This window comes from Salmo salar, chromosome ssa10 (assembly GCF_905237065.1).
Source record: "Salmo salar chromosome ssa10, Ssal_v3.1, whole genome shotgun sequence".
Classification (NCBI taxonomy): domain Eukaryota; kingdom Metazoa; phylum Chordata; class Actinopteri; order Salmoniformes; family Salmonidae; genus Salmo; species Salmo salar.
Window position 1 is genome coordinate 50,256,444 of NC_059451.1, and position 26,191 is coordinate 50,282,634.

At 40.5% G+C, this 26,191-nt stretch overlaps 1 protein-coding gene across 8 annotated transcripts; it reads left to right on the top strand.

Annotated features, from left to right (window-relative positions):
- Positions 1 to 1,089: 1,089 nt before the first annotated feature.
- ptprc (protein tyrosine phosphatase receptor type C) lies at positions 1,090 to 26,057 on the top strand. Of its 8 annotated transcripts, XM_014123567.2 has the most exons (34): positions 1,105 to 1,189; positions 1,286 to 1,389; positions 9,910 to 9,933; positions 10,167 to 10,295; positions 10,613 to 10,675; positions 10,817 to 10,942; positions 11,035 to 11,322; positions 11,551 to 11,580; positions 11,695 to 11,931; positions 12,267 to 12,485; positions 14,096 to 14,221; positions 14,327 to 14,449; positions 14,592 to 14,726; positions 15,011 to 15,157; positions 15,490 to 15,707; positions 15,938 to 15,998; positions 16,279 to 16,387; positions 16,621 to 16,655; positions 16,891 to 17,000; positions 17,235 to 17,325; positions 18,581 to 18,657; positions 18,828 to 18,864; positions 19,085 to 19,182; positions 19,392 to 19,517; positions 20,169 to 20,326; positions 20,517 to 20,652; positions 21,602 to 21,751; positions 21,976 to 22,066; positions 22,434 to 22,567; positions 22,884 to 23,018; positions 23,141 to 23,263; positions 24,201 to 24,367; positions 24,558 to 24,693; positions 24,990 to 26,057. In XM_014123567.2, the coding sequence occupies exons 2-34, from the start codon at positions 1,326 to 1,328 to the stop codon at positions 25,323 to 25,325; spliced, it is 4,239 nt and encodes a 1,412-aa protein (XP_013979042.2). In that variant the 5' UTR covers positions 1,105 to 1,189; positions 1,286 to 1,325; the 3' UTR covers positions 25,326 to 26,057. The 8 variants fall into 8 exon arrangements, with proteins under 8 accessions (XP_013979041.2, XP_013979043.2, XP_013979044.2 ...); XM_014123566.2 differs by having other exon boundaries at positions 1,090 to 1,389; XM_014123568.2 differs by lacking the exon at positions 10,817 to 10,942 and having other exon boundaries at positions 1,090 to 1,389.
- Positions 26,058 to 26,191: the final 134 nt, after the last annotated feature.

Sequence of the window (26,191 nt, forward strand, 5' to 3'; positions counted from 1 at the left end):
CGGTGATATAGAGAGAGAGAGAGAGAGAGAGAGAGAGAGAGAGAGAGAGAGAGAGAGAGAGAGAGAGAGAGAGAGAGAGAGAGAGAGAGAGAGAGAGAGAGAGAGAGAGAGAGAGAGAGAGAGAGAGAGAGAGAGAGAGAGAGAGAGAGAGAGAGAGAGAGAGAGAGAGAGAGAGAGAGAGAGAGAGAGAGAGAGAGAGAGAGAGAGAGAGAGAGAGAGAGAGAGAGAGAGAGAGAGAGAGAGAGAGAGAGAGAGAGAGAGAGAGAGAGAGAGAGAGAGAGAGAGAGAGAGAGAGAGAGAGAGAGAGAGAGAGAGAGAGAGACCAGTACAGGAAGTAGCGATGTAGGCCAAGTATGTGAGCATACTCTTCTTCTTTTCAACTAGTGGGGAGGAGTCAGATTAAGTGAAAAAATGCTGAAACCACAACAGGTTTCATGATGTGTCACAGACCCCAAAATCCCCAGTGTATAACTACCCACACTATCAGCAAAGATGACTGTCACTTCAAAAGAGTAGAGCACTTGTCAAAAGAAGCACAACAGGCCAACACAGTTGAAATGTAAAAAACATTATGTAGCAGTAATAATTTATTTTGTGTGAAAACACACAGAGCAAACTAATATACCATTTGGCAGACAATTTTATCCAAAGCATCTTACAGTCATGTGTGCATACATGTTGTATGGGTGGCCCCAGTGGGAATCGAACCCACGACTCTCGGCATCGTAAGCACCATGCTAGACCAACTGAACCACACAGGACCAACTATACTATTCAACACTTATAACTCTGTTATATGGAAGTAATCCTTGTTTGTGAGTTCAGATAGCCTTTTGATTAATACTTTTACGGAGAAATCAGCCATGTCTCACTGTGAGACCATGCCCTCTCCTTCTCTGAAGATCAGTTAAATGTCTAAACACACTTAAAGCCAGGCTGCACTACACAAACATGTGTATTTTGTATGTATCTGATGCTGTGCATCTTAGAGGAAAGTGCAGAAGTGGAGGGAAGGAGATGTGTGGCGTAGATGAAATGGGACTTCCTGTAAAATAAGGTAAAGTACAGAGTCTCAGCTAGCTGTGACATCACATGTCGCGTAGCGCTGAGGGACCAGAGGCGAGTTTTAGGGTTAGGGGACCACATTCAGGAAGCTGTGTCCGCTGATAAGACCGGAGGGAAGACATACGTAAAGACGAATACACACAATTTCAACGTTTTTTTTTTTTTTTTTTGGAGAATAAGACGGATAAATTGTAAGAGTTTCTTTTGGCGTTACCTTTAGGACGTATGGTCTCTGGGTAGAGTGATCGTCGCTCCTGGACATGGCAGGTCTCTATGGACTGAAGATCCTGCTGCTGTGTACTGGGCTCATAGAGCTGGCCATATGTAAGTACAGTATGATACCCAGGGGATGGGACTGATGGGAGTGCTGTTATCCCTTTAATGGTAACAGGGCTGTGGGGCCTAAAATCAGCAATAAAGTACATGGAATTGTTTTAGAAAATGTATCCTGATGCGGTCACTCAAAGAGTGCAAGATGTGCATATAATAAGGTTGATAAAATCAGATTTACTTGAGTCATTTTTCTACAGGCATTTCTAATGTTGACAATAGATCAATCATGTTTGAGAGAGTGATAAAGGGCTGTGGTTAAAGCAGGATATGGTATACTTATTTTCAGACCATTCAAAATGCAAATAAATTTGTTAGGTTTAACTATTAAAAGTGAGTTGGAATAGAGTAACTCTGAGATTGTCAAGTCCTTCTAAACTGTCTGGGTGGGCATCAGCGGGAGGACTAGCTTTTAAAGAGGAGTCTGCTGAGTTGGTCCCTCATGTTCCCCTCAGAGAAAGGACACACCTGATTAGTGATTAGTCAAGTTTTTACTCTTAACTTGGTCCACTAAAATGCGTTCAGTGATTAGATATCTATCTAGATCAGGGACTTAACATCTAAGTAATAATCTGAAGCTAATACCTGCCTTTCACTGTGCAACAATGCTACATTCAAAACCTCTTGCTCTGTGTGCAAAAGTGCACCATCGTTTGTGTATATTTAGCATGAATCTCCAACACATGTGAAAGTTCTGAATGTAGAATGTCCTTCTACCAACTGCAGTAAGACACATAGAGTTTAGATGTGGGGTTCTTTTTAGACAGATCACAGCTCAACCACTTCCGTGTTCCATTTTGAGCGGCCTGTCTGCACTTCCTGGTATAGCTATAGCTGAGATCAGGGCCGGTCCTTGCCATCCTGCCACACTAGGCGAGACCAAAAAATGCACCGGAAAAACTAGAATAGTCCCAGTAAGCAAAATTAAGTTGAAAAGAGGTCTAAAATATATATTTTCCAGACGCTGAAGCTAGGTTCAATTTAGGTTCTGAATGAAATGTGAAAAGATGTGTTTTCCATACGTTTAAAATACATATTTTCCAGGACGTTGAAAAAAACATATTTTCCAGATGCTGAAATCAGGTTAATTTCAGTTCTGAATGACAGTTGAAAATATGTATTTCCCAGATGTTGAAATCAGGCTCATCTTTGATTCTGAATGAAAGTTGAAAATATATAATTTATAGCCTTGATTTATTTGGGACAAATCAAGCCTACTCCAGACTGGACAAAATCTGAACCAAACATTATTGATTTAGATTTGGTCTGGACCGGATCAAAAATCAATGTCCGTGGACATGGAAGTCAGGCCGGTCCAAAAAAAGAAGTCCAAAAATGCGTCGGCCCATGCTTACTGAGGTGTAGCCTACAGTATTGCCTGATCTATGTGGTAAGCCTATCGTTTTTAAAACACAAAAAAAATTAAAAAAGACGGCTCGTGCTTAGTGGAGTGTAACCTACCGTGTCGGCCACGATGGAATTTATGAATGCCCATCCATGCGTAGGCCCATCATTTTGTAAAACAGGCCGTGGCGTTGGCTTTATTAATCCTGATTCCTGCAACTAATCAATTTGGGTATTTAAGCTATGAATATCAGCTACCCAACTTTATCTGGAGTTATCGTGAGCCTAATTGCAATGTGTTTACACAGCGGGAAATGCAGAAGTATTTTCTTTTTCGCTATTTTCAGATTGTAAAAAATGTTAGGATACAAACTTGAAACCACTGATCCTGACAATGAGGTGAAACTCCTGGACAACAGTTGTGATTGTCCATTCCATATTGTCCATTTTACTTTGACCTGTCTTGGTTTTAGGATATGTTGTTTGTTAACATGACAGCACATTTTTTATTTGATTGGGCGTACTTTAGTTTAGGCTATTTGATCTGGAGAAACCTGCATGATGTAAAAAGTGTCTGTTTCACTACATTGTCATCCATTGTATCTCCAGCCTGTAGGCTACAGAAAAGGCCACATACTCTTTCTACCGTATACTATGTCTGCTACATGATTTATGTTAGATCATTTTTTTGGACGGAACATTGGTAGAGTTCCGCAGCGATGCGTCTCCCCAACAGCATCCTGGAGAGGCTCGCTGGGAGTGGACAAGCAAAATATTTTGTGCCCCTACCTTTGACCAAGTGGATACTGCTTATCACAGGACTGCATCAACGCCCACCTAAAAAGCTGTCATTGTTTTAGGGCAGAATTACGTGAGGTTTTATGTATTGTTGTTGGAGGTACATCTTGGTCAGTTCAGCTCAGGAAATTCCACCCTCGTCAATCTGCCGCCATAGGCGATGGCCTAATCCTGCCTAATAAGCGTGCCGGCCGTGGCTGAGAAAATTTAAGAAAATTACCAGAGAAAAGCAGAAGCTTTTGAAATGAAGAAGCGGTGTTGAAATGTTCATAGAGCTGTATGATTAAAACAGCATTTCAGGAAGGAGAGGGGGATGTGGTGAAGATGGGGATGAGGCTTAGCAGAACAACATCTTATCTGTAAATGTAAATTATAGAGAGAGACAGAGAGAGAGCATGGCTGTGCATAGAGCTTTTTTTTGGCACCCCCCCCAAAAAATAACCAATATACAGAAACAGTTTGGGATATATTTAAACCTAAACATAAAATGTACCATTTACACAAACATCTGCCACAATAACCATATTACTTGCTCAAACAAGAAAAATGGCACCCCCCCAAAAAATAACATTTGAGCAAATTTTAGAAAAAGATGGGAAAGCAGCACCATCTGAGGAGTAAAGTGTTTTGCAAGACTATTTTGAACTGGAATAAATGCTGCACTTATTGACAATGACCAATACAATTCCAGTCAAAATAGAACATTTTAAGAAATACTGTGGCCTACCATTACTATATCAATTATTATATCCATTATTATATCCATTACTATATCCATTACTATATCCATTCCTATATCCATTACTATATCAATTATTATATCCATTACTATATCCATTACTATATCCATTATCATATCCAATACTATATCAATTATTATATCCATTACTATATCCATTACTATATCCATTACTATATCCATTACTATATCCATTATCATATCTAATACTATATCAATTATTATATCCATTACTATATCCATTACTGTATCCATTACTATATCCATTCCTATATCCATTACTATATCAATTATTATATCCATTACTATATCCATTACTATATCCATTACTATATCCAAACCAACTCCATTTGTTGCCATTATCATGTATCCCAGTGGTCTTGCTGACATTTTGACCCGCAACGCCCCAAAAAGGAGTGGTACAAAACTTGTGAGTTACTAGGCAGCCAAACTAGGCTCATCTGAAATATGAAAATTATCAATCAATTAGCCAAATAAAATATACAATCAAATACTGTTTTAATAAAAAAAAGTCAAGGTACAATATCACATTTAAAGTCAAGGTACAATATCACATTTAAAGCCATAGTCTTGTTTTAACATCAAGGAAAAAATGGTCTTTGACTTCAATGATAAACTGAAATAGTTGCTCTTTAAAAGCAAAAGATTGCAAATGAAAGTGAATATTAATCAAAAAACTAAAAGTTAAAATCAATATATCAGGCTTTCTATCTGTACAGTACTTTCCATGTTCTGGCAGAGAGGAGTCTAGTAGATTGATAAACTGTATTTTATATGGATGATAAACATAGGCCAACTCTGTTTGCCAGGAAAAACTGGAGGAAATGAAATAAGTTATTTCTAGTCACTAATCAGGATATGCGCGTTCACCTTTGCGCGCCAATGCCGGTGACTAGTCATTGGTCAACAATCAAGACACGCAACTTTTTGGTTCAGAAGCATACAGTGCATTTGGAAAGTATTCAGATCCCTTGACTTTCTCCACATTTTGTTACAGCCTTATTCTACATTTTTATTTATTTTTTTATTCTCATTAATCTACATTAATACCCAGTAATGACAGGCAAAAACAGTTTTTTTTCATGTTTGCAAATGTATTAAAAATAAAATGTCAAATTTACATAAGTATTCAGACCCTTTACTCAGTACTTTGTTGAAGCACCTTTGGCAGCAATTACAACCTCAAGTCTTCTTGGATATGATGCTACAAGCTTGGCACACCTGTATTTGGGGAATTTCTCCCATTCTTCTCTGCAGATCCTCTCAAGCTCTGTCAGGTTGGATGGGGAGCGTTGCTGCTCAGCTATTGTCAGGTCTCTCTAGAGATGTTCGATCGGGTTCAAGTCTGGGCTCGGGCTGAGCTACTCAAGGACATTCAAAGACTTGTCCCGAAGCCACTCCTGCATTGTATTGGCTGTGTGCTTAGGGTTGTTGTCCTGTTGGAAGGTGAACCTTCGCCCCAGTCTGAGGCTCTGAGCACTCTGGAGCAGGTTTTCAAGGATCTATGTTCTTCGCTCTGTTCATCTTTCCCTCGATCCTGACTAGTCTTCCAGACCCTGCCGCTGAAAAACATCCCCACAGCACAATGCTGCCACCACCATACTTCACCATTGGGATGGTGCCAGGTTTCCTCCAGATGTGACGTTTGGCATTCAGTTCAATATTGGTTTCATCAGTTCAGAGAATCTTGTTTCTCATGGTCTGAGAGTGCTTTAGGTGCCTTTTGGCAAACACCATTGGGCTGCCATGTGCCTTTTACTGAGGAGTGGCTTCCGTCTGGCCACTCTACCATAAAGGCCTGATTGGTGGAGTGCTGCAGGGACGGTTGTCCTTCTGGAATGTTCTCCCATCTCCACAGAGGAACTCTGGAGCTCTGTCAGAGTGACCATCGGGATCTTGGTCACCTTCCTGACCAAGGCCCTTCTCCCCCTATTGCTCAGTTTAGCCGGACAGCCAGCTCTAGGAAGAGTCTTGGTGGTTCCAAACATCTTCCATTTAAGAATGATGGAGGACACTGTGTTCTTGGGGACCTTCAATGCTGCAGACTTTTTTTGGTACCCTTCCCCAGATCTGTGCCTTGACACAATCATCTCTCGGAGCTCTACGGACAATTCCTTCAACCTCATGGCTTGGTTTTTACTCTGACATGCACTGTCAACTGTGGGACCTCATATAGACAGGTGTGTGCCTTTCCAAATCATGTCCAATCAATTGAATGTACCACAGGTGGACTCCAATCAAGTTGTAGAAACATCTAAAGCATGATCAATGGAAACAGGATGCACCTGAGATCAATTTGGAGTCTCATATCAAAGGGTCTGAATACTTATGTAAATAAAGTATGTCTGTTTATTTAATTTTTTTACACATTTGCAAACATTTCCAAAAACCTGTTTTTGCTTTGTCATTATGGGGTATTTTGTGTAGATTGATGAGGAAAAAGGCAATGTAACAAAATGTGGAAAAAGTCAAGGGGTCTGAATACTTTCCGAATGCATCGTATTATATATATATATATATATATATATATATATATATATATATATATATGACTATATATATATATATATATATATATATATATATATATATATATATAGTGTGCCTTCAGAAAGTATTCACACACAATACCCCATAATGTGGAATTATGTTTTTTGAAATTTTTACAAATTAATAACAAATGAAAAGCAGAAATGTCCTCAGTCAATAAGTATTCAACCCCTTTGTTATGGCAAGCCTAAATAAGTTCAGGAGTGAACATTTGCTTAATAAGTTGCATGGAATCACTCAGAATTGAACATGATCATACTCAGTGGTGTGTTGTATTAGATTTGCCCCAAACATAACACTTTTTATTCAGGACATAATTATTTTATTTTGGAATATTTGTATTCTGTATAGTCTTTCTTCTTTTCACTCTGTCATTTAGGTTAGTATTGTGGACTACTACGTTGTTGATCCATCCTCAGTTTTCTCCCATCACATCATTAAACAAACTTTTTTAAAGACACCATTGGTCTCCTGGTGAAATCCCTGAGCGGTTTCCTTCCTCTCTGGCAACTATATTTGTAGTAACTGGGTGTATTGATACACCATCCAATGTGTAGTTCATAACTTCACCATGCTCAAAGGGATATTCAATGTCTGCTTTTTTAAATGCATTTACCAATAGGTGCCCTTCTTTGCGAGACATTGTATGTGTGGGGTACAGAGATGAGGTAGTAATTTAAAAGTCATGTTAAACACTATTATTGTACAGTTCATGCAACTTATTATGTGATTTGTTTAGCACGTTTACTCCTGAATTTATTTAGGCTTGCCATAACAAAGCGGTTGAATACTCATTGAGTAAAGACATTTTAAACGTTTCATTTTTTATTAATTTGTCAAACAAAAATTATACATTCCACTTTGACATTATGGGGTATTGTGGGTAGACAAGTGACTCAAAATCTCAATTTAATTCTTTTTAAATTGAGACTGTAACACAATAAAATGTGGAACAAATCAAGTGGTGTGAAAACTTTCTGAAGTCACTGTATATATATTTATATATACAGGGGTGAGAATATTTTATGAAGAAAGTTTTCACATCATTAGATTTTTTTCAACATTTAGTGGTGTTTCAGCCTGAATTTAAAATGGATTAAATGTAGATTTTGAGAGAGAGATTGGGGGAAATAGCCTTCGTCACATCTCGCCTTGGCCATCTTTATCACTTTATCACACCCCACCTTGGCCATCTGTATCACTTCATCACACCTCACCTTGGCCATCTGTATCACTTCATCACACCCCACCTTGGCCATCTGTATCACTTCATCACACCTCACCTTGGCCATCTTTATCACTTCATCACACCCCACCTCGGCCATCTTTATCCCTTTATCACACCCCACCGTGGCTATCTTTATCACTTTATCACACCTCACCTTGGCTATCTTTATCACTTTATCACACCTCACCTTGGGCATCTGTATCACTTCATCACACCCCACCTTGGCCATCTTGCCATTGATGAGAACGAGCCACCAGAACCCCCACAAGCCTCTCTGCAAAGTACATAGCAACCAGCTCTCCATTAATAAGTAAAGGCATAGCTTTCTTTTGATGGTCAATTTTTTTGTTGTCTCAAACGCAACTGCAAACAAACTACACTGGATGTGTGAAGACATTTCACTTCTGCAATCAAAATGTGATAGCAGACTCACTGGTGGTAATGAACCATGGTTCTGAGGTAGTTCATCCACTACCTCAGTTACATATTCACAAACTGAGAGTAACACCTTCAATACTGAAGAGGTGTAGTAGTGTGAAAAAGTAACAAAAAGAATCCCCAGCCAGTCACAACAGCAGCATCTGACCAGGTTTTCATTGGGTGGGCAGACCAGTAAAATGTCAGTGCAGGGTGCGTCTCCCTTGGAAACACTGAAACACAGAAACCAGAGTTGAGAAAAAAAAAACACTTCCTGAAGTCTAATTATTGTTCAAGCAGCCTCTGTCACATTCTCATTTCTGTTGTAGGTCTCTGTTAAAATGGAAGAGAAACACCGCAGTTTATTTTGGGTTGAATACTTCTATAGCTCTAAGTGCTTTCTTTCTGTTTCATTTTGTGTCGTTTTGTATGAGGCCTATGTAGGAAAATACTTGCAGGTCAAGTCAAACAAAAGCAAGTGTATGCTGAAACATTGTGACAACCTAATTGTATTGAAATAAGGAAGTAAACATTTTAAGTCGCTGCTTTTTGCTTTTTGCCTTAGAAGCTCAGGGTTTGGGTTACAGGAAATACACTACAAGGTTAACAGCTCAAATCATCTCAAAGTAGGCCAGACCTTAAAGGTGTAATTGGGTCTGGCACATTCCATACCTATTTCATGTGATTTAAAAAAATAAATATATATATTTAAAATGGTCAAGAGAGTTGGTGCGTTCACACCTGTGTGCATTATAGTCAAATATCATACTGTACATCTGCAGTTGTGACAAAACTGAAGATGAACGATTGCTGTTCTTCGAACAGAAAGGGGATTGTGTTCTCATCTCTGGGCTTGATGCGAAGCAGGAAACTGTGGTCGGATGCTGAAATAGAGTGTTCGCTCTGCTCCGAGTTACCATGGCTACCAGGTTATGCCACACTCACACTCACACACAAACCACTACTGCTAACAACGCCCTTTCCTCCCCGGCTAGCTACGAGCAGTAAGGAAGTCAATATATACACCACAGGAGGCTGGTGCCACCTTAACTGGGGAGGACGGGTTCATAGTAACGGCTGGAACGGAATGAATGGAATGGTATCGAATTCATCAAACACAGAGCTTCCATGCATTTGATACCATTCCATTTTCTACATTCCAGCCATTGTTATGAGCCGTTCTACACTCAGCAGCCTCCTGTGATATACAGGGTAAAGCCTTGGAGGAAGTTACGTGTTTGATGAATCTGACCAAATACATTGTTGGTCAATGTTTATAGCAGTTCATTAAAGATAAATAATTACTCAGATTGATGTAATGTTAGATAGTAATGTTGGCCATAAGTCCTTGATGATGACTTAAATGTGTGAATGTAAAAGTGACAATGACAAAACTATAATTCTCTCATTTTTTTAGGTGATGGGGATAGAAATTCGACAGGTCAGTTGGTCTTAAAGTTATTCTCTAATTCATGTCTTTAACCCCCAGAATCAGTCATGATTTGTCCACATCTGAAGGTGACCGTTGCATGATTGTGGGTGCTATTCACGTTAATGCTCAGATGCAGAAACAAGTTGGTCAACCCCATAGAAATCCTATGCTTCTACATTTAGCTCTATGGGGTAAAATCATCATCTCAGCCTCTCACTCTCACTCTCACTCTCTCATCCAAGGCTCCACAGCAGCAATACCCCCACCAGCAAAAGTAGCCATCACCAACAAACCCCCAAGCACTCCCACCACACCTTTAAACTCTCAGACAGCATCCAACTCAGCCACTCCTCCACCCATAAATGACCAAGGTAAATACTCCACTGGAGTGTCCAGGTGTAGGCTACATCTGTTGACATCAGTGATACGTTTGATTTCTCTCTCTCTAAGGTGAAGTCAGAGTGTTAGTTGTGAAATGTCAGTTGTGGTGATTTTGAACACACTGTCTAGGTCACGGAGGAAACATGGTTTGGTAAGTTCAGAATAAGAACAAGAACATTGTAGTTTTGAGCCTCCATCAGTCAACCAACCAAACAACCAACCAACCAACTATCCACTCACTTCTCTCCTGCCTCCACTCTCCTCAGAAGAAACTTTGCAGCACTCACTCTGTCACTTTTATCCACAGACAAAAGCAGCATCTCCACTCCTTCACCCACACAACCCACCAAGAATGTAAACGACTCCACAGGTAAACCTGCAAAGCAGAATCTCTCGTAGAGGCATGCTGGGTCTGTTGGAAAATAAGCATTACCAGGAGCTGATCACATAATTTTTTTACATTTTGTTATTTATTGTGATTTCTCTCTCTAACTGAGATGATTTGTATCAGGCCCCTTACTTCCAAACACCTCCACCATCACCACGACGACCACTACCACCCTCTCACCTCCACTCAGTTCGCTTACCCCCACCTCAAACATCACTCAGGCATCAAGCCAAGCAACCCTCTCCGACGGTAATGTATACCTCCTGCATTAACGTCTGTTAATGCTGTAAAATGTATTATCTCTGTCTCACATCAAAAGTATGTCGTTCTCTATTTTATAGCAACTGGCGGCTCGAGCACAAGCACTTCTGACCCTGCAAGCACTGCAGTCGCCCAAACCCAGACATCTGACCCTGCAAGCACCCTCAACCAAACCCAGGCCTTTCCTACAAACAACTCCACCTCTCAAACCCAGGCCTTTGCTACAAACACCTCCACCTCTCAAACCCAGGCTTTGCCTACAAACAACTCCACCTCTCCATCTCCATCTTTGCCTACAAGCACTCCACCCATCCACAACCAAACCTCACCTGCAAGCACCCTGACTTCCACTCCAGCTATCCCCACAGGTTGGCCTCACCTCCATGGGATGCTGTGTTGTGTCCATTGATAGTAGATCATGTTTCTCCTACTGTTGTGATGTTGTAATGGATTGTTGTGATGTTGTAATGGATTGTTGTGATGTTGTAATGGATTGTTGTGATGTTGTAATGGATTGTTGTGATGTTGTAATGGAATGTGATGTTTTAATGTAACGTTGTTCTCATGGATTCTCACCTGTCTGTTCCATCTTTCAGGCAGCCAGACTAAACCAACACCACCAAAGTGTGAGTTCCAATTATTCGGTTTGAGATGCAATCTAAGACTATGCATGATAGGGATAGTTCACCTGAAGTGATAAATAAATTAATAATTATCAATCTTTTCATTTAATCTTATAGGTACATACACGGTCAAGCCTGTTAAATACGGCTTTCAGATTAATTTAAACGCCTCAACCTACGACACATACAACATATCGTACCAGGATGAATCAGGACAAAACATGACTGTTGAGCATCAACCGGTGAACTCCACTATTGTGGTGTCATTGAAGCCTTGCAGGAAATACAGTTTGACAACGATTCAGCCTGAATGTGAACTCCAAGGAAATAGCACTCTGAGGACTGAGAAAATGGGTATGTCAAAGGCACTGAGCATACACTGAGCATACACTGTTTAATAAGGTATTATTTGTTAATTACATATGAACTAATAATACCTTATTAAATCCTGTGGCTAAATAATGCTTTGGAGGAAAACAAATTGTGGGATGTAACAGTCACTGTGTTTAGTAATAACATATAGGGATCTTTTTAGGTTGAATCTCAATACAATGACAAATTACTTACTTGTAATAACTATTATGTAAAATCACTTGTAGTTAACTAGCTGTAGACTATTGATACTTATCTAAAATAATACATGTTGGAAAAATGGTTAAAAATCTTTAACAAATGTTTGCACGATTTAGATGACCTAGAGTTTTCCACCAACACGAAGCCGGGATATTTGTGTTATGTGACGAAATGGAATATCAGTGATGCTAAATGGAACAGTCCTGTTATCACCTGGGACCAAGACAACTGTTTTAAGCTTTTAGATGAACATTTCTGCACAAACTTCACAACCAATGTAGCTGTGCCTGGAGAATGCAGTGTCAACATCAGCAAAACTATACCCATAACAGCAGGTGAGATTACTATAAACACTCAGAAAGAAAAATATTTAAAATGTTAAACGGGAATTAGTCAACAGCAAAGGACATTTCTCAATCACTATGACCTACTATCCTTTATTTAAACAATCCTGACCAACAGTGTACAGTGCATTAGGAAAGTATATGACGCTACAAGCTTGGCACACCTTTATTTGGGGAGTTTCTCACATTCTACTCTGAAGATCCTCTCAAGCTTTGTCAGGTTGGATGGGGAGCGTCGCTGCACAGCTATTTTCAGGTCTTTCCAGAGATGGTCAATTGTGTTCAAGTCCGGGCTCTGGCTGGGCAACTCAAGGACATTGTCCCGAAGCCACTCCTGCTTTGTCTTGGCTGTGTGCTTAGGGTCGTTGTCCTGTTGGAAGGTGAACCTTCGCCCCAGTCTGAGGTCCTGAGCGCTCTGGAGCAGGTTTTCATCAAGGATCTCTCTGTACTTTGCTCCATTAATCTTTCCCTCGATCTCGACTAGTCTCCCAGTCCCTGCTGCTGAAAAACATCCCCAGAGCATGATGCTGTCACCACCATGCATCACCATAGGGATGGTGCCAGGTTTCCTCCAGACGTGACGCTTGGCATTCAGGACAAAGAGTTCAATCTTGGTTTCATCAGTTCAGAGAATCTTGTTTCTCATGGTCTGAGAGTCCTTTTAGGTGCCTTTTGGCAAACTCCAAGTGAGCTGTCATGTGCCTTTTACTGAGGAGTGGCTTACGTCTGGCCACTCTACCATAAAGGCCTGAACGGTGGAGTGCTGCAGAGATGGTTGTCCTTCTGGAAGGTTCTCCCATCTCCACAGAGGAACTCTAGAGCTCTGTCAGAGTGACCATCGGGTTCTTGGTCACCTCCCTGACCAAGGTCCTTCTCCCCTGGGCGACCAGCTCTAGGAAGAGTCTTGGTGGTTCCAAACTTCTTCCATTTAAGAATGATGGAGGCCACTGTGTTCTTGGGGACCTTCAATGCTGCAGAAATGTTTTAGTACCCTTCCCCAGTGCCTTGACACAATCCTGTCTCGGAGCTCTACGGACAATTCCTTCCACCTCATGGCTTGGTTTTTGCTCTGACATGCACTGTCAACTGTGGGACCTTATATAGACAGGTGTGTGCCTTTCCAAATCATGTCCAATCAATTGAATTTACCACAGGTGGACACCAATCAAGTTGTAGAAACATCTCAAGGATGATCAATGGAAACAGGATGGACATGAGCTCAATTTCGAGTCTCATAGCAAAGGGTCTGAATACTTATAATAAATGTGCAAACATTTATAAAAACCTGTTTTGGCTTTGTCATTATGGGGTATTGTTTTGTAGATTGGTCAGGATTTGTATTTATTTAATACATTTTAGAATAATGCTGTAACGTAACAACTTGTGGAAAAGGGGAAGGTGTCTGAACACTTTCCAAATGCACTGTATACTTTTATAAGATTAGTCCAAATGAGGACTGAAAGAGATCCTAATAAAATAAAATATCAAAGGCTGTGGCCACATTGTATACGGCTGCTGATAAACCATCATTTGTTAACCAGTATCACTATTTTGTCTCTTTTGTGCATGGCTATAATTAAATCTTTCCCATTTTGAAACAGAGTATTCTACAGTCGAACACTCTCCCAATCTGGAATACAAAAACGATCTCCCTGTTGAAATAGTATGGGAAAACAAGCCAAAAAACTGTAGCCCTAAAGATCTGGACATTCATTACACCTGTGAAGGTAAAAATAATGATATCGTAGATCCACATTTCATATGAATTTACATATGATAACAATTAATCTTTTCAAAGGAAGAAATCACTAATATTCTTGTTTTTGTCCCAGGAAACAACGGGTCTATCAACTTGACTGATTTGGAACCCTTTCAGAAATACAACTGTAGTGGAAAGATTACTCACAATAGTAAAGTCATCAATACCAAGTCCATTGATGTTGAAATCAAGTGTGGTAAGTTATTATAAAAACATTTTTTAAGATAAACTCTCCCTCTACTTAAACATTTGAATACTCATAATAGCCTATAACAAGACATAACATGCATTTATTTCAGTATCACTATGATCATATTATTCTTATTTTCACTCGGTAGAAGTGCACATTAAGGAAACGTCTACAAACACAAACACCTCCATAAACCTTAAATGGACCAATCAAAGCTTTCACTGCCAAAATACGCTATTTCACTCCTGCGTTTCCTGTAGAATTGAGACTGAAGTTAAAAAAGGTAAGCTACAATTTTCAGAGACATTTTAAGTAATTATTTTACCCACCAAACAAATTAACCTTATTTTAATTATAAGTCCCTATGGAATACACAGGTAGCATATACAGGTATGTATGTTTTCCTAAAGATGTGGTTGCCTTTACAATTGTATGTCCCTGGCAGCTTGTAGAACAAGCAGTTGCCTCAGGTGGGAGATGAGATCATTTATATATATATTTAAAACAAACAACTAATTGATAAGAATTTCAGATCAAGCTTTGACTCCTTTTTAATCCATTTTTCAGATTGTGACACCACGGATGAATTACATTATGATTTTGATAAATTGCAGCCATTCACAAATTATACCTGTTCAATTGAGCCAAGGTACAAAGACATGAGCTACGATACATTGCAAAAAGTGTCTAAGACAATCCAAACTGAGCCTGGAAGTAAGTGTAACATATTCATTCACAATATATAGCAATATGATGATTTTGAACACACTGCAGCAATCTTTACACAATGCCGATGTTGAAGTGAAGGGTGCTGAGTAAAAATATTTCTGAACCGTAGTAAATTATCATAGAATATGAAGTGGAAGAATGCAGTTTACAACAGGCCTATATGAAATAACTGCTTCACATCTGTTGGGATCTGTGAACAGGATGACCGTAATGTAATCTGTTGGGATCTGTGAACAGGATGACCGTAATGTAATCTGTTGGGATCTGTGAACAGGATGACCGTAATGTAATCTGTTGCCTATGTTTGTGTTTGACAGTACCTGAAAAGGTGAAAAAAATACTGCAAGTGAACTATACTCAAAATGCTTTTACCATTAAATGTAAGACATTAGAGCCAAGTCAGTGGATGGGAAAAGAGCAGTGGTACATGGCAACGATCACTGGGTCAACGATCACTGGGTCAAAACCAAAAAAACATCCAAATTGCAGTTTTACATTTGAGGACCTCAGTTATTTAACAGACTATACAGTTCAGGTACGTTATTCAACATTCATACAGTAAAACCTAATGTATTGACTATGCTGTAATATATCGTGGCGTTAGATACTGCTGAATGAAATGCTCTATGTACTGTACGTAGATGAGTTAAACAGAATATGTAGAAATGGTGTTTCACCTCTATGTCTCCTGTTAACCCAGTGGGTTTGTGGGGACCAGGAACTATTGTGGTGGATGGATCATATATGAATGTCTTCTTCTTTCAGATCTTTACATACAATGGGAAGTACAAGAGTGAAGCAATAACCGAACACATTACTACTCTCTGTGAGTAACTTTACATTTCCAGAATCTTATGCAGAAGCCTGCAACAAATATACTCAAGTCAGACTGATTAAAATGATACGCTTTGTATGAATATTACCTTTCTCTGACTCCTATTAACAAAATAATATGACTTTGATCAACTGCATGACCAAGTAGCCGTTTATCACTCCTCCTCCCTACATTAATGGTAGGCTAAACAGCATTCAGTGTTGACATTAAATTGTTGAGTAAATGTCCCTTTACCATGTTGTAATGAGAAACCTTTCTCGTCTGTTTTCAGACAATGACAAAGCTGTGATTGGGTTCCTTGTGTTCCTCATCATCCTGACGTCTCTGGCTCTCCTCTTCGTTCTCTACAAGATCTACATCCTGCAGCGCAAGAAGTCCAAGTAAGTATTTAGTCAGTTCCTGTCTGACAGGAAGTCTCTAAATGCTACAGTAGGCTTCAGATTACCTTCAGATTGTATTTGAAGAGGTAGCTGTATATGTTGTAGCTTCGTTAGATCCGTTCTAGTTTGGCTATTTAGTGCTGTAGAGGATGGTATTCAACAGTACTGTAGATCTGCTATCCTCTCCTTTTTGGTAAGAAAGAGAGCCTCTGATATTACTGTTTCTTCCACAGCAACAATGATGAACAGATTGAGCTGATTCAGCCAAGTAAGTGAATATATTTTTCAATTTGATCAGATTGAGACGCTCTTAACCATCTACTTTAAGTGCATAGAGACTTAAGCTTGCTGAACTCCATCAACTGAATGAGTAGATGTCCTATGACTGTTGCAAGATTATAGACTCTTCTACCCTTTGAACTCTCTCCATTAAAACCTTTCAAAAATATACAACCTCTTCCTGTTCATGTATGTGGGGGTTGTCACTGATTGGTGTTTCCTAGGTGATGAGGAGAACCTGCTGAACGTGGAGCCAATCGGATCTGAGGTGCTTCTGGACGCATACAAGAGGAAAATCGCCGATGAGGGACGTCTTTTCCTTCAGGAGTTTCAGGTGAATGTTAGAATCCCACTACCCCTTGGCCAATCAGCAGTCTTAGCCACTTAGGGAAAACACACAAACAAAGGAAGGTTTGAAATCAAATGGAAATGACTCTGGATTTACTGTTTCTTCCATGATGTGTTGAGTCTTTTTCTAGGGCAGATACTTACTGTATGTTTCCCAGACACCTAACCTCAGCTCCAGTGATTCCACCATTCAGCTCACAGATCCCATCTCTCCCTACAGAGCATCCCCAGGATCTTCAGCCGCAACACAGTCAGAGAGGCCAAGAAGTCCTGCAACCAGCCCAAGAACCGCTACGTGGACATCCTCCCATGTAAGTGGTCCTATGTGAACACTGCTGTCCCAAGGTAAAACACCTGATCCTATATGAATACTGCTGTCCCAAGGTAAAACACCTGATCCTATATGATCCTATATGAATACTGCTGTCCCAAGGTAAAACACCTGATCCTATATGAATACTGCTGTCCCAAGGTAAAACACCTGATCCTATATGAATACTGCTGTGCCAAGGTAAAACACCTGATCCTATGTGAACACTGCTGTCCCAAGGTAAAACACCTGATCCTAAATGAATACTGCTGTCCCAAGGTAAAACACCGGATCCTATATGAATACTGCTGTCCCAAGGTAAAACACCTGATCCTATATGAACCCTGCTGTCCCAAGGTAAAACACCTGATCCTATATGAATACTGCTGTCCCAAGGTAAAACACCTGATCCTATATGAATACTGCTGTCTGAAGGCAGAACACCTGATCCTATATGAACCCTGCTGTCCCAAGGTAAAACACCTGATCCTATATGAATACTGCTGTCCCAAGGTAAAACACCTGATCCTATATGAATACTGCTGTCCCAAGGTAAAACACCTGATCCTATGTGAACACTGCTGTCCCAAGGTAAAACACCTGATCCTAAATGAATACTGCTGTCCCAAGGTAAAACACCTGATCCTATATGAATACTGCTGTCCCAAGGTAAAACACCTGATCCTATATGAATACTGCTGTCTGAAGGCAGAACACCTGATCCTATATGAACCCTGCTGTACCAAGGCAGAACACCTGATCCTATATGAACCCTGCTGTCTGAAGGCAGAACACCTCCTGATCCTATATGAATACTGCTGTCCCAAGGCAGAACACCTGATCCTATATGAACACTGCTGTCCCAAGGCAGAACACCTGATCCTATATGAACACTGCTGTCTGAAGGCAGAACACCTGATCCTATATGAACCCTGCTGTCTGAAGGCAGAACACCTGATCCTATATGAACCCTGCTGTCTGAAGGCAGAACACCTGATCCTATATGAATACTGCTGTCCCAAGGCAGAACACCTGATCCTATATGAACACTGCTGTCCCAAGGCAGAACACCTGATCCTATATGAACACTGCTGTCTGAAGGCAGAACACCTGATCCTATATGAACACTGCTGTCCCAAGGCAGAACACCTGATCCTATATGAATACTGCTGTCCCAAGGCAGAACACCTGATCCTATATGAACCCTGCTCCTCTCAGATCAGTGATGTTATTTCCTTATGTCTCGGTCCAATCAGATGATTACAACCGTGTCCAGCTGACCACTGGGAATGGAGAGACTGGCTGTGACTACATCAATGCCAGCTTCATCGATGTAAGGAACACTTGTTTGGTTATTGTCTTTTAACAGTCCTCAAGTTATCTCATAATTTCCCTACATGGTAAAATACTAAATATATAGTGATTACTATACATAGTAATTAGTAATGATACCAACTTATTTTGTACATATTGTGTGCTGTGCCAAATTGTCTTTCATTACAGGGTTTCAAGGAGTCTAAGAAGTACATCGCAGCTCAAGGTAAAGTGCTGTTTTTACTGTTGAGGACGATTATCTTTACACACTGAATCGTGTAGTGTTGTGTTGGCCTTGCGTCTTTATTCTGCTGTGTGTGTGTGTGTGTGTGTGTGTGTGTGTGTGTGTGTGTGTGTGTGTGTGTGTGTGTGTGTGTGTGTGTGTGTGTGTGTGTGTGTGTGTGTGTGTGTGTGTGTGTGTGTGTGTGTGTGTGTGTGTGTGGTAGGTCCCAAGGAAGAGACAGTAGGGGATTTCTGGAGGATGGTTTGGGAGCAACAGTCCTCTATCATCGTCATGGTAACACGTTGTGAGGAGAGTAACAGGGTAAGCAAATAACAGTAAAACTGTTCTGTTTATACGCTTAACACGTTTGTGTGCATGTTGCTTGGGTTTGCAAAGCAGAGCTTCCTTTCGATTACACCCACGGCTAGCTCAAACCAGAACAACAGGAAAAGACAGCTCGTCCTCTGAAGATATTTTCCTATGACATTTAACTGGCATTTGACTGTTTCTGTGTTGTTTTTCCCCTGTAGAACAAGTGCGCCCAGTACTGGCCGTCTCCTGAAAGAGAGGTGGAGATCTTTGAGGAGTTTGTTGTGAAGCTGAACAGAGAAGAACACTGTCCCGATTACATTATCCGTCACCTCAGCTTGACCAACGTGAGTCAATATTCACAGGGTTAATACAGAGATATCTGTTATTTTTAAATACACAAAAACGGTAGTTACTCTCTTGATAAAGATACTCTGTCACAACTGCCAAAACGAAACTAAAATTATATATCAAAGTCACGGAATGTCTGATTAGGATTAAGATACAAATGGTATGAAGTTGGCTGGTCACCCCATGCACCTCTATACAGATGTAGGATCTTAATTTGATCACCCTGTTGTTGCAGGAAATGCAAACTTGTATTTGAGGTTTAAAAAGGCTTTTAAAGTTTGTAATTTCCCCTTTAAAATGTCAGACTTAATTTGCCCTAACAAAAAATACACCAACCCCTACAAAAATGTATGTGTGTGTGTGTGTGTGTGTGTGTGTGTGTGTGTGTGTGTGTGTGTGTGTGTGTGTGTGTGTGAATGTGTGTGTGTGTGTGTGTGAATGTGTGTGTGTGTGTGTGTGTGTGTGTGTGTGTGTGTGTGTGTGTGTGTGTGTGTGTGTGTGTGTGTGTGTGTGTGTGTGTGTGTGTGTGTGTGTGTGTGTGTGTGTGTGTGTGTGTGTGTGTGTGTGTGAAGTGTGTGTGTGTGTGTGTGTGTGTGTGTGTGTGTGTGTGTGTGTGTGTGTGTGAATGTGTGTATGTGTGTGTGTAGAAGAGGGAGAAGAGTGCAGAGAGGGAGGTGACCCATATCCAGTTCACCAGCTGGCCAGACCACGGCGTGCCGGGAGAGCCACACCTCCTGCTGAAGCTAAGGCGACGCGTCAACGCCTTCAAGAACCTCTTCAGTGGACCCATAGTCATCCACTGCAGGTAGAAAACCACACACACACACACACACACACACACACACAGGATTGTACTTTAAAAATGTTGTACTCTCTTTATTTAAAATGTGTATTTTTTTTAAACATTTTTCTATACTGTTGGGAGTTTTTGTGTCCAGAATTAGATATTTGTGTTGAAGTGATTGTTCATAATTTGACCATACTACTTTGTGCAGTGCTGGAGTGGGGAGAACAGGCACCTACATGGGCATCGATGCCATGATGGAGGGGCTGGAGGCTGAGGGCAGAGTGGACATCTACGGATACGTGGTCAAGCTCCGGCGCCAGAGATGCCTCATGGTTCAGGTGGAGGTAAGTTGTCATCACATTAGACTATGAGTTTCTATCCATTATACTATGAGATGTGTGTGTATTAACGTGTATATTAATAACCTGTGTGTATTACTAAGTATTAACGTGTATATTAACCTGTGTGTATTATTAAGTAATAATGTGTGTATTAACCTGTGTGTATTATTGAGTATTAACGTGTATATTAACCTGTGTGTATTATAAAGTATTAATGTGTGTATTACCCTGGGTGTATTATTAAGTATTAAGGTGTGTTTTAACCTGTGTGTATTATTAAGTATTAACGTGTGTATTAACCTGTGTGTATTATTAAGTATTAATGTGTATATTAACCTGTGTGTATCATTAACTATTAATGTGTGTATTATTAAGTATTAATGTGTGTATTACCCTGGGTGTATTATTAAGTATTAAGGTGTGCATTAATGAGTGTATTATTAGGTATTAATGTGTGTATTAACCTGTGTGTATTATTAAGTATTAACATGTGTATTAACCTGTGTGTATTATTAAGTATTAACCTGTATGTATTATTAAGTATTAACGTGTATATTAACCTGTGTGTATTATTGAGTATTAATGTGTATATTAACCTGTGTGTATTATTAAGTATTAATGTGTGTTTTAACCTGTGTATATTATTAAGTATTAATGTGTGTTTTAACCTGTGTGTATTATTAAGTATTAATGTGTGTATTAGTAAGTATTAATGTGTGTATTACCCTGGGTGTATTATTAAGTATTAAGGTGTGTATTAATGTGTGTATTATTAAGTATTAATGTGTGTATTACCCTGGGTTTATTATTAAGTATTAAGGTGTGTATTAATGTGTGTATTAGTAAGTATTAATGTGTGCATTACCCTGGGTGTATTATTAAGTATTAAGGTGTGTATTAATGTGTGTATTATTAAGTATTAATGTGTGTATTAACCTGTGTATCCGGTCAGGCTCAGTACATCCTGATCCATCAGGCTTTGATAGAACACAACCAGTTTGGAGAGACAGAGATCTCCCTGACAGAGCTGCACCCAACACTGGGCACGCTCAAACAGAGAGACCCCAGTAACGAGCCTACTCTGCTGGAGGCAGAGTTCCAGGTCAGTCTAACTTATTCACTTATTCCTTCTGTTATTACATCCTGTCCCTTCATCTATTACTTTCTGTCCCTTCATCCATTCTTGCTTCCCTCTGTCATTTCTTTCCTCTGTCATTTCTTCCCTTCTTCCCATCCACTGTTCCATTCCCGTCTTTCCTATGTAATAAAAGTGTTATCAGAGTACTTCTTACTCAACTAGTTTTCTCTGACCGTTCTGTAATGTAGAGACTTCCACGGTACAAGAACTGGCGAACATTCAACACGGGGATCAACGAGGAGAACAAGAAGAAAAATCGCTCCTCTTCTGTTATTCCATGTGAGTACAGCATTCAGGCAGATCCAGCACAGTATCATTTGTTGTTAATAATCATAATATAATAATAATTATTATTATTATTAAGTTTAGTTCTATTAATTGTCCAAAAGTACGGCCCGCTTTCTCACTCTATATTTCCATAAAATCTTCACAAAATGTCTTACTACATGTCATTCCCAAACATTCTATGGATTTATGAAAACGTGAAAATGACCATGTTTTTTAAAGATGTCATTCTTCTGGAATTTAATACGATTTCATGTTGCTAAAACGCTTTCAGTTTCACTTTAAGAATTCTTCCTTGAAGAGTTCCTCAGATAAGTTTCACTTCCTAAAACTGACTGGTATTTGAATCAATTCCAATCAGACGACTACAACAGGGTTCTGGTGAAGCTGGAGGATGAGAGCAGCCATGACCAGGAAGATGATGACGATGATGATGACTCTTCTGACGAAGAGGATGAGGAGTCCACCAAATACATCAACGCCACACAGATAGATGTACATACCACATTTTACATTTTAGAAATGTTAAGTAATTTAACAAACACAAGATTATGGATGTGAGACAAAGTGATCTCACTCAAAAGGATTTTCACTTGTTAGCATTATTATGAGTTGCATTACAATAAATATGTGTTAAATCTAACTGAAACTAGGGGCAGGATTCAATCAGATCACGCTTTGTCAGACCGCATTCACGGTAAAAGCTGCATATGATGGCTATATAGGTAATTACCTTCAAATGGCGCATAGCCGACAAAGCAAAATGGGATTGAATCCTGTGAACCATCTAAATTATGTTCATCTCGCTCAGGGTTACTGGTGTCAGAGGAGTCTGATAGCAGCCCAGGGCCCTCTAGCCGAGACCATAGGAGACTTCTGGCAGATGATCTTCCAGAAGAGGGTCAAAACTATCGTCATGCTGTCAGACCTCACAGAGGGAGACCAGGTGGGTCCCACAACAAAGGGGGGGGGGGGGTTCTAAGAACCTCTGTTTTACAGCAGTGCTATTCTAATGCATTGTGTGGATGTATTGTTTGAGTGAGTCGGTGTTTCTCTCTGCATGCGTAGGAGTTCTGCTCAGCGTACTGGGGAGATGAGAAGAAAACCTTCAGGGACATCGAGGTGGAGTTGAAGGCCACAGAAACCCTCCCAGCGTACACCACTCGCAGTCTCCAAATCCGTCACCCTAAGGTAACCGGTAACTAACTGCAGGGAATGTCTAGGGCTGTTCCCACTTATGTACGTCAGACAATGTGGTAACTCTCCTCCAACATTTTCTTTTAAAGTCTCTTCATTAAGAACTTAAGGAAATGAAATGTGTTCGTGTCAACTTTGTCACTGTTTTAATATTGGTCTTTGAATCCAAGAAAGACCATGGAAAATATTATGAAAGGTAAATAAAGTGAACCTGAACTCGACTTGGTGTAACCCATATACTGCATTACCTCACTTACCTCATCTACCTCAATTACCTCGTACCCCTGGACATTGACTCAGTACTGGTACTCCTTGTATGTAGCCATGCTATTACCTCGTACCCCTGGACATTGACTCAGTACTGGTACTCCTTGTATGTAGCCATGCTATTACCTCGTACCCCTGGACATTGACTCAGTACTGGTACTCCTGGACATTGACTCAGTACTGGTACTCCTTGTATGTAGCCATGCTATTACCTCGTACCCCTGGACATTGACTCAGTACTGGTACTCCTGGACATTGACTCAGTACTGGTACTCCTGGACATGGACTCAGTACTGGTACTCCTTGTATGTAGCCATGCTATTACCTCGTACCCCTGGACATTGGTATGTAGCCATGCTATTACCTCGTACCCCTGGACATTGACTCAGTACTGGTACTCCTGGACATTGACTCAGTACTGGTACTCCTGGACATTGACTCAGTACTGGTACTCCTTGTATGTAGCCTCGTTATTGTTCGTGTTGCGTTACTATTTCCTTTTTTATTTAGCAAATATTTGTCTTACTTTTTTAACTCTGCACTGTTGGGAATGGGCTCTCAAGTAAGCTTTTCACTGTAATGTCTACACCTGTTGTATTCGACGCATGTGACCAATAAAATGGGATTTGAAAAAGAAAGAAAAAAAACCATCCTGTCCCTACAGAGGAAAGACAGTCGGCAGGTGAAACAGTACCAGTTCCTGAAGTGGGCGGGACGAGAACTCCCAGAGAAGCCGCAGGATTTGACAGACATGATCAAGAACATCAAGCAGACCTGTGGCTATGGCAACAGCAAGGCAGAGAGGATCCTGCCTGTGGTGGTCCACTGCAAGTGAGTCACAGTCTCAGAGCCATTCCAGCCATTGTTTACATGTCTGCCTACTCTTGGAGGCATCTGGATTTGTAAGATGAGTCAAAACCCTACTCTTTTCTGAGTCAATGCCCTACTCTTTACTGAGTCAATGCCCTACTCTTTACTGAGTGAATGCCCTCCATCCCTCCATCCCTCCTTCTTCTCTCAGTGATGGCTCGTCTCGCTCCGGGATCTTCTGTGCGTTGTGGAACATCATGGACAGTGCTGAGACAGAGAAACTGGTTGACGTGTTCCAGGTGGCCAAGGCTCTACGCAAGGAGAGGCAAGGCATGATCCACAGCCTGGTAAGTAGGACACACGTTGGCCTACTGTACCCTGGTCTGAAGAAATACTGTTGCACATTTCCACATTGTATTGTGGGTATGATGTACAAGGTCGTAAATGTGTCAAATGCAACATGCATTAGGACTATCTGTTGGTTTCTGTTCCAAGGTAGCTTATCATCTAGCCACTGTCTCAGTGAGGATTGTCCCTAGAAGGGTGTGTGTTGGTATGGTTCTCTCTCTCACCGCTGTCTGTCTGTCCGTCTGTCCGTCTGTCCGTATGTCCGTATGTCTGTCTCTGTGTGTCACCCTGTCAGGAGCAGTACCAGTTTCTGTATGACGCCGTGGAGGGATCGTTTCCTATTCAGAACGGGGAAGTGAAGCAGCCAGCCACCACCCCAGCTGCAGCAGCTGACTCCATCCAGGTCGTCAACGAGACCAAGGCAGAGCAGCCTGCCAGCGCTACCACAGCCACCCAGCAGGGGGCAGAGGTGGTGAAGGAGGCAGTAGAGAGCACTCCCCTAGTGGCAGGGAAAGAAGCAGGTGCTGCAGCAGAGGGCAATGAGGATGAGGCTAAAGAGCCAGGTAGCCCTACAGAGAAAACCCCTCTGGAGGGGGCTAGTAACGGCCCCGCCGTCACCCTGGAGGTGTGACAGAACCTATATAAAGACGCTTGAATGGGATATTAGTACTTCAGTGCCTTTTACAGTGTTAGTGTTCAGTGGTCAGTAGAGGGATATAAGAGTTGGTATACTTGGTTTAATTACTCCTTGAATGTATTATACATGTAAAGCTTTCATTTGAAGTTAACATGTGTTTTGAAATGGATTTTTATGCCATTTTTAAAAATGTTTTTATAGCTTTATATCTGTAAAATTATGACTTGGCCTATTTTCAGATTCAAACTAAGGGCTTTTTTTTCAATCCATATCGCGGAAATTCAGCACAAAAGCCAAATTATTTTTCTTTAAAGGACTTATTCCTGCTTTGGCAGAGACGGCATTCACGGTAATATGTCGGCTCAATTGGAAATGACCTTAACATTTCGATCACGAAATCTGTAACGCTTCAGCGATATGGTTTGAATAGAGCCCTAAATACGTATTGGGGCCATGGTAGGGTAAACTGTGTTAGAAATTGCAAAAATGTGTGCTATTTTGACAAGCAAAGTAAATGGCAAACTTTGCACTACATTGCTGTTTTCAAACTACAGTTTTCTTTTCTTTTTTTTTGCTTTTTAGTATATATTGATAAATAGTTAAGTGGAGGCTGTCATTTTAATATTAGATTAGCTATTTTCTGTACTACCAGAAGCGTAAATCAAACCTGTATATTAATTTAGAATAAGCAGTACTTTTGTTCTGAAATAAAGGAGTGTCAAAACATTTCACAGTGAATTCAAAATCTTCTAAAGATATTTAGGCTGCTGCCTCTCAGCAGTTTGTACACCATGTCCACCTCCTTCCTCTTGCTGTGAAAAGACAGTGAGCTGTTGGCCTAACGCTTTGATCAGAAGAAA